We start from the raw sequence: 8,117 nt of genomic DNA on the forward strand, positions 1-8,117 counted from the left end.
AATTTGGGTGTGGGGTAGGCTCTGTCAATAGAACAATTCCTAACATAATTAGGGGTGTGAGGATCTCTGCAGACTCCCCTAGGGTGATGGTTTCTGCAATGATTTTAGGAGAAAATTGGCTCCTAACAGGGAGGGGAGGCCAGCCACCGGGGACACGAGGAGAAGAGACAGACGGAGAGAAAGAGACGGGGGGGGGGCGGGGAGGGCTTTTAAAAGGGAACGCAGATGTGCACAGGGGGTGCCCTTAGTGGCTACAGCTGGGGACGCGTACCCCAGGGTCAGACCAGTACAGGGAACGCAGTGAATGTGCATAGGAGGTGCTCTTAGTGGCCACAGCTGGGGACGCGTACCCCAGGGGCAGACCGGTACAGGTGTCTGAGTACTAACAATGAGCCCCATAGGAGGCGTCTGGTCCGAAGTGTGGCCAGACAGGTGGGAGGCTTGGTACCATTTCCCCGCACAGGTGTTGATGGGGTGGGGGATGGAAGTGACTTTTCAGATGGTGCAGCGACTGAGCCAGATAGCTGGGCCCACCAAAGCCTTGAGTATTTATGTGCGGCCCTCGAAGAGAAAGTTGATCTATTCTGGGTGTCTTGTATTCTGCTGCTGTGGTAAAAGTGCTCTGACAAAAGCAACCTTCAGGGGCCAAGGGCTTATTCGGCTCACAGCTCCAGGTTACAGCCCAGCCTTGCTGGGAAGTCACAGGGGCAGGAACCCCAAGCAGCTGGTCACATTCTATCCACAGTCAAGAGCAGAGAGCAACAAATTAACTCAGGCACGTTAGTGCCCAGCTTGTTTTTTCCCTTTTCATTCTGTGCAGGACCCAGCCAATGAAATGGCTGCCTTCCTTCCTTCAGGGTGAGCCTTCTAAATTGACCCAGTTAAGGTAATCCTTCACAGGCACGCCCACAGGGCAAGCTAACCCAGACAATCCATCACTGAGAGGAACTTCCTGGGTGATTCTAGACAGTTAAACTAACCACACCAGCAAGGTGGCTCATACACCTGTAATCCCAGCACATGGGATGTGGGTCAAGGAAGACTTTTGTGAGTTGCAACCTGAGCTGTAGGGTGAGAATGTGTCTCCACATCTCAACCCAAAAGAGAGTTGATTGAAGTTGGACAGTGGTGGCCCTTGACTTTAATCCCAGCACTTGGGGAGGCAGAGGCAGTCAAATCTCTGTGAGTTCCAGGCCAGCCAGATCTACAGAGCAAGTTCCAGGACAGTCAGGGATACACGGAGAAATCTTGTCTTGAAAAACAAAACAAAACAACATTAAAAAAAAAAAAGTTTACTGACCCCAGTTCTTGAATATCCCCATTCCCCTCAGAAATGGAGGATATCTTCTTGCTTGAATCAGCTCTTGGTATAGTGAATCACTGGACAGGGGAGTTGCACAAGGGCTTTTATAGCCCCCTACCAGCCACTCACAGGGAGGGGTGTTAGTTGCTTGGACTTCCAATTCAATTTGGGTGTTAAAATTGTGAGGACACTAATAGATTTTTTTTTTATTCTGGAAAACCATGGTAGGTGTCAATCAAGACATAAAACATCTTCAGCAAGGCACGGTGGTGGCACACACTTTTAATCCCAACACTCAGGAGCCAGGAGCTGGTGAGCTCTGTGAGTTCAAGGCCAGCCTGTACTACAGAGTGTGTTCCAAAACTGCCAAGGCTACACAGAGAAAACCCTGTCTTGAAAAACAGACAAAGAAACAAAACCAAAATAAACAGAACAACTGTATCTTTGAACTAGGGTATCTCTGAAGTCACACGGAATTTCATAGAGGAAGTTAAGTTCTTCCATGCCTAAGAAGGCAGTCTTCCACTCAAATGCAGGTTCCTGAGACGCCTTGCAGGGTTTTGTCCATAAATATATTTCCCAGTAGTCCATCTCCTGGGACATCCACATTGGTTCTTGTTTTTTTTTTTTTGTTTTTTGTTTTTTGTTTTTGTCTTGATGGTTTGACCTGTATATGGAAAAGACAGGGAAAAGGGGTATATGGCCAAAGAATATGAGTAAAAGGATGCGTGGTATATTCATTCTTATGGGGCTTAGTAAACACAGTTTTGGGTGGCTCCAGATCTTCCTAGCATTTTAGATGGATACCTGGTCCCTGGATGTTCTTGGAACATTTATCTGTTTTACAGGATGGTTAATACTGTTTTCTCTTGATGGTTACTACCAGTCTGTCCTGAAGTCAAGTCCACATTTGCTCGCAGGTAGCAAAACGGTTAGGCATTATGTTGATTTTGAGAAGGATGCATCTTGCCACAAGGTGGCGCTCCAGCCCTCCCAATTTGGTACTCCCTGGCCCAACCTCTCTAAAGAGAGGCACCTGTGGGACGGACAGATTCAGGGTAAGCAAAGCCTACCTCTCTCTCTAATTGTTCAGGACTGCCTGAACTGTCTCTCCAACCCTCGGGGAAACACGGATCCCTCAGAAAGTGAGTTGCAAGAGAACAGATCTCAAAAATCTTTAAAAATCCGCAGGAACAGATCTCTATTTTATGAGGTTTGTTAGTTGTCATAGTTACAAGATGACAGTGTGACTTAAAGAGACAGAGTTCCATGCTCCTAACAAATACTATTCTGTTTCCAAACTCAAAGTTTTAAACATTTTTCTAATTAAAAATATGTTTCTTTCAACATTTTTGTTTATGTGTGTGTCGTGTATTTGTGCGTTCATACGCACGCAGATGTTCTGGGAAGACAGAAGGACGGCTCACTGTGAAAGCTGAGAATCAGCCTCAGGTTTCTCAAGAGAAGTATCCATTCTTTTTTTTTTTTTTTAGTTTTTTCGAGACAGGGTTTCTCTGTGGTTTTGGAGCCTGTCCTGGAACTCCTTTGTAGACCAGGCTGGTCTCGAATTCACAGAGATCCGCCTGCCTCTGCCTCCCGAGTGCTGGGATTACAGGCATGCGCCACCACCGCCCGGCCAGAAGTATCCATTCTTAACCACTGAGCCATCTCTCTAGCCCTTGTCTTTCTAATTTCACAAACACCAAATGCTTATTACAGTGGCTAAAGCAATTATGAAAAAGCAAATAGCCAGGCAGTGGTGGTGCCAAACTTTGATCCCAGCACTCAGGAGGCAGAGGCAGGAGGATCTCTGTGAGTTTGAATCCTGGCCTACAAAGAGAGTTCCAGGACAGCCAGAGCTGTTACACAGAGAAACCCTATCTGAAAAAAACAAACAAAAGTCAAAAAGAAGGAAAAAGATAATAAACCCCATCCAGTTTAATCTGAGTGATAACAAGTAAGATCTGCTGCTTTATCCCAATCCTTTTCCGGTATATGTAACATATATATTTATTTGTACTTAAAGTAGCACTCAAGTGCCATTTCACTCAATGTTATGAACACTTCCCTATTTTGCTAAACCTCTTCAAATATATTAATATGATAATATGTTTTTATTGTTCCGTTGCTCCTGCATCTTCTTTCTTTTCCCCTTTCCTGATTTTTATTTCTTTGAGACAAGCTTGCCTGGGACTCACTCTGTAACACAGACTAGCCTCAGCCTCACAGCGGTCCTCCAAGAGCCAGAACGGGGGCTTTCATTATTAAAAATGCCATGCAATAATCATGAATCTATTGATTTGTTCTGAATATGGAGGAAGCTTATTGCCGGGTCGAGCTACACACCAAGAGACAAGTGCAATCTTCTCAGGACACAGAAGCCACACAACTGTGATTGTCCATGCATTTTTATTTCTCACACAATATTTTTCTTTTCTGTTTTTTAGAGACAGGGTTTCTCTGTGTAACAACCCTGGCTGCCCTGGAACTCTGTCTGTAGACCAGGCTGGCCTCGAACTCACAGAGATTCGCCTGCCTCCCAAGTGCTGGGATTAACAGTGAACACCACCACCGCCCAGTCTCGCACATATTTTCCTAAGAACAAGTGTGTGAAGGGCCAATGAGATGGCTTTGCAGAGGAGGGCGCTGATAACAACCCCAGGACCTGAGATTGATCCCCTGGGTTCTCAGGGGGCAGGAGAGAGCTGACTCTGGCAGGTTGTACCTCAGGACCTGAGTTTGATCCCCTGGATTCTCAGGGGGCGGGAGAGAGCTGACTGTTGTCTCCCACACTGCTGTTGCACATGCATTCATATGTGTGTGTACACATATATACATGCTAGTTGTTTAAATGGAATAAAACTCAGCTGGAGCTGTAAGGCCACAGTTCATCTCTGCAGGGAGGACAGATGATATTGACCAGCTATTAAGATGATACCCATTTCTTCAGTAGAGGAAGTTATGCATCTATTTAGTGTCAGGCACGAGTCAGGGACAGAAGACCTCTCAGTAAGCATGGGCTGTGCTCCATTGCTGCTGGGCCTGCATGGTTCTGGCAGAGACTAGAATGATTGAAGGGGGAAAAACCCCAGATCTCTAGCCATGAAGGGGGAGGAAATGGATGAGATATCACTGAGTAAAGAGTCGGTGTGATGGGGAATAATGCCCATGTAGCCGGGAGGACAGACCATCCTGGGGCCTGCTGGGGCAATCCGGGAGAGATGCAGTGCTCAGATTTACCTTATCCAGACGCCAGGACCTAAGACAGCTGTGCCTTCAGCATCGTTGGCTGGCACATGGGTGTAACGCCACCATCAGCGGCTGCAACTGGAACCTGTGATCAAACACTGATCAAATACATCAATAACAATTTCCACTGAGTACCACACTTAAAGACTATAAAGAGTTTCACATAATTTGGATCAGAATTTTCCACCCAATCAGCTCATCAGTCAGCTTCCGGACAAACGGTGTGAGAGGTTCTTCAGATCCTTAGATCCTGGAGCTGAAGAATGAGGGCCTGTGTCAATACTGAGATGAATACGTAAACCTATTGCAAACCATACCATTTACTGCTTTCTTCTTTCTTCTTAAAAGATCACCCCAGAAGCTTATGAGAAGCTGGGATTCCCTGGAGCAGAAGAATTGGCCAACATGTTTCGTTTCTATCACATGAAGCCCAACCGTGACATCAAGCTTACCCACCGTCTAAACCCCCAAATTAGAAGCTTCAGCCAGTTCATCTCAGACAACCAGGAAGCCTTTAAAGACTTGTGAAGACCTTCAGCTGTTGAGCCAGCATGACCTCCTGTCCCTCAGGTCATGCTGTCCTTGCGACACAACACTCCCCTTTACAGAGCAGCTAGGCTGGGGAGGCAATTATCTGTCCCACCCAGGGGTTCCCTCTGCCTTCTTTCTGGGGGGATATACTGCCCTGGGGATCCAACACAGCAGTTTGATTCTCTTCAAACTTTCCAGCTAGTAATTCATGGTGGTAGAGCTGCTTGGTAAATCGATAAGTCCCAGAACACATTGCCTTCTCCAGATCTTTCTCTCCAAGATCCAAGTTGCCTCAAAAGGCTGGTGTGATGAACTCAGAGCTCCTCCCTTAATATAAGTGGGAGGTCACTTAGCTTTCTTCTGAAATTTCCCTAGCAGCTGTTTTCTCAGGTGTATCTCAAAACTTTCAGCAAATTAAAACCAACCTAAGTGACCATCAAAAGATGGATAGACAAACAATGTTTTAGGTATAGTGAAATATTATTCGACCCTAAAAAAGGAATGAAGTACTGATGTATACTACAACATGCCGAGTTTTGAAAACACTGAGCTAATTGAAAAAGAGTCAGACAGAGCAAGATAAATATCGAATGATTCCAATTATGAGAAATATCTAGATGGGCAACTTCACTGAGATATAAAAAGTTTATGACTGGGGCAAGGAGGATGTGAGTCACTGCTCAGTGGTTACAGGGCTTCTATTAAAGCTGATGAAAAAGTGTGGACACAGCTACACTATATTGTGAATGCAGTTACTGCCAATGAATTGTATGCTTGAAATGGCAAATTGTGAATATACAATTGCATATACTTATTATGCCACAATAAAAAATTTTCCAAAATATAAGTGTTACAGTTCTGAAGGGAAAGATATCCTCACAGCTAGGAGCCAAAGAATATCACAAAGTCACACAACCTCACACTTCATACAAGGCATTTGCTGGGAAAGATACAAGAGGGTGGCTGCCTCTGCTTGGGAAAGAAGCAACCGAGAACTGGCGGAGGGTGTGGGGATTCAAACATGGAGGCAGCTGCTTGTGGAAGAGGACGACTTTATTTTGCCCCATCTAGAGTCTTTTATACCTTTAGGCAGCTGGACTGAGGCATGCTGAGCAGCCAGAACCTGAGGTCAAGGTTAGGGCATTGTGTAGGAAGAACACTTCTGCAAAACACCACACACCAGAACACAAACACCCTTGTCAAATTCAGGGTACAAGGAAGTTCAGCTGTCGGTCAGGGGGAGTGGTGGTGGCCAGGCCATCTGGGTGTAGCCAGATCACAACAACCATATGGTTGCTAGGAATCATGACCCCTGAAAGAGCAGCCAGTGCTCTTAATCACTGTTGCTGTCATTCTTCAGGTTTGAGAGATGGGACTTGGAAGTCACTGGCTTGGTGTGGCTGTGCACACCTGAAGCTGAGGCAGGAAAGCCTTCATGGCGCCCAGGACACTCCCCCTCCTCCTTATTTCACCAGTAGCAGTGTGGCTGCAGAACATTAGTTTTGCAACCTCTCGTGTTTTATTTACAACGAACGCCCTTGTATATAGAAAGCATACATAGACTAATCGGTTCAAGTGAGTGGCTCTATAGAATATATTCCTTGGGAGTAGAAATAGATATTAAAAGCTACAAGGTTTTGTTTGTTTGTTTGTTTTCTTTTTTTAAGGCAGGGTTTCTCTGTAGCCCTGGTTGTCCTGAAATTTACTCTTTAGACCAGGCTGGCTTTGAACTCACAGAGATCCGCCTACCTCTGCCTCACAAATGCTGGGATTAAAGGTGTGCACCACCACCGCCTGGCTGGCACATGCCTTTAATCCCAGCACATGGGAAGCATAGGCAGGTGAATCTCCATGAGTTACAGGACAGCCTGGTCTAAAAGAGCTAGTTCTAGGACAGGCTCCAAAGCTATGGAGAAACCGTGTCTCAAAAAACAGAAACAAAAACAAAGCAAAAAAAAATTATATAGAACTCTCTGGAGAATGTTGTATTCAATGAACAAGCATAAAGTATTAGTCCTGAAATTCAGCTAAGTACAGGGACACACACCTGTTATCTCCACATTAAAGTGGAAGGACCGCCTAGAGTTCAAGATCAGTCTGAGTTACATAGCCTGGGCTACAGTGTGAGGCCCTGCCTCAAATGACCAAGACCTGAACCGTAACAAAACATTAAACACCTCTACAGTCAGTTCAAGCTTTGCTTCAAGAATGAGCGATCCCTCTGATTCGCTCATTAACGCACCTACGCATCCATTATAATCACCATTCGCTCAGCCGTTGCCCTGCATTCAATTCTGCAGTCCGTGTTTTAGCACTGGTTGGGAGAGGGGTGCACGTGTGGACTTCTCCCTTCCCTTGTGTGTGTTCTTACTGCTGTGGTCCATTGACTAAGGATGATAGGAAGCCGTCTCAGTTTTCGGCTACATTTATGACAAGCCAGAGCTGAGGTGGCCATCTAACCACTAGGCTCCCAGTGGAATTCAGAGCATCTGCCAAGGATGAGAGGGCAGGGAGCTGGTGGTGCGGCCTGGCCAGGGCAGTGAGAAACCATTCCACAACTTGGTTGTCCCAGTTGCTATTCTTCTGGCTATGAGCAACTTGTATTTATTTTGTTCTTTTGAGACAGGAGCCCAGGCTGACCTTGAACTTCTTGGGTATCAAAGATGACCTTCAACACCTGATCTTCTAACCTCTGCTTCCCTGAATGCTGGGATTGCAGATGTTGTATGTCAGAGCTTTCCCTGAGAAGATGTGAAACACAGGTCCACTCACCCTAGAGAGGGAGCTCAAGCCAGACCTAAGTATGAATACCACCAAAGTCCAACTTGGTGAACCATAAATTTTATTGGGGTTACTTACAGGAGTGTGATGAGGAGTTACTTACAGGAGGAGAGATGGCTCAAAGACAGCTGCATTGCTAAAGCTCACCTCAGCATGGGAGACAGCTCATAAATGCCAGGAACCTGGAGCTCATTGCACAGCCTGCAGACAGCTCACCAGGTTGAAGAGTGTCCTTTCCAAGGGACCTCTTGCA

At 45.9% G+C, this 8,117-nt stretch overlaps 1 protein-coding gene across 1 annotated transcript in view; it reads left to right on the forward strand.

Moving 5' to 3' along the window:
- Window positions 1-5,080, forward strand: part of LOC102000943 (nmrA-like family domain-containing protein 1) — a 16,994-nt gene extending 11,914 nt beyond the window's left edge. Inside the window, exon 5 of the mRNA XM_005344739.2 lies at window positions 4,901-5,080. Within this exon, the coding sequence (XP_005344796.1) occupies window positions 4,901-5,080 (180 nt within the window). The remainder of the gene's footprint in view (window positions 1-4,900) is intronic.
- The last annotated feature ends 3,037 nt before the right edge of the window (window positions 5,081-8,117 follow it).

This window comes from Microtus ochrogaster, chromosome 2 (genome assembly GCF_000317375.1).
Source record: "Microtus ochrogaster isolate Prairie Vole_2 chromosome 2, MicOch1.0, whole genome shotgun sequence".
NCBI lineage: Eukaryota > Metazoa > Chordata > Mammalia > Rodentia > Cricetidae > Microtus > Microtus ochrogaster.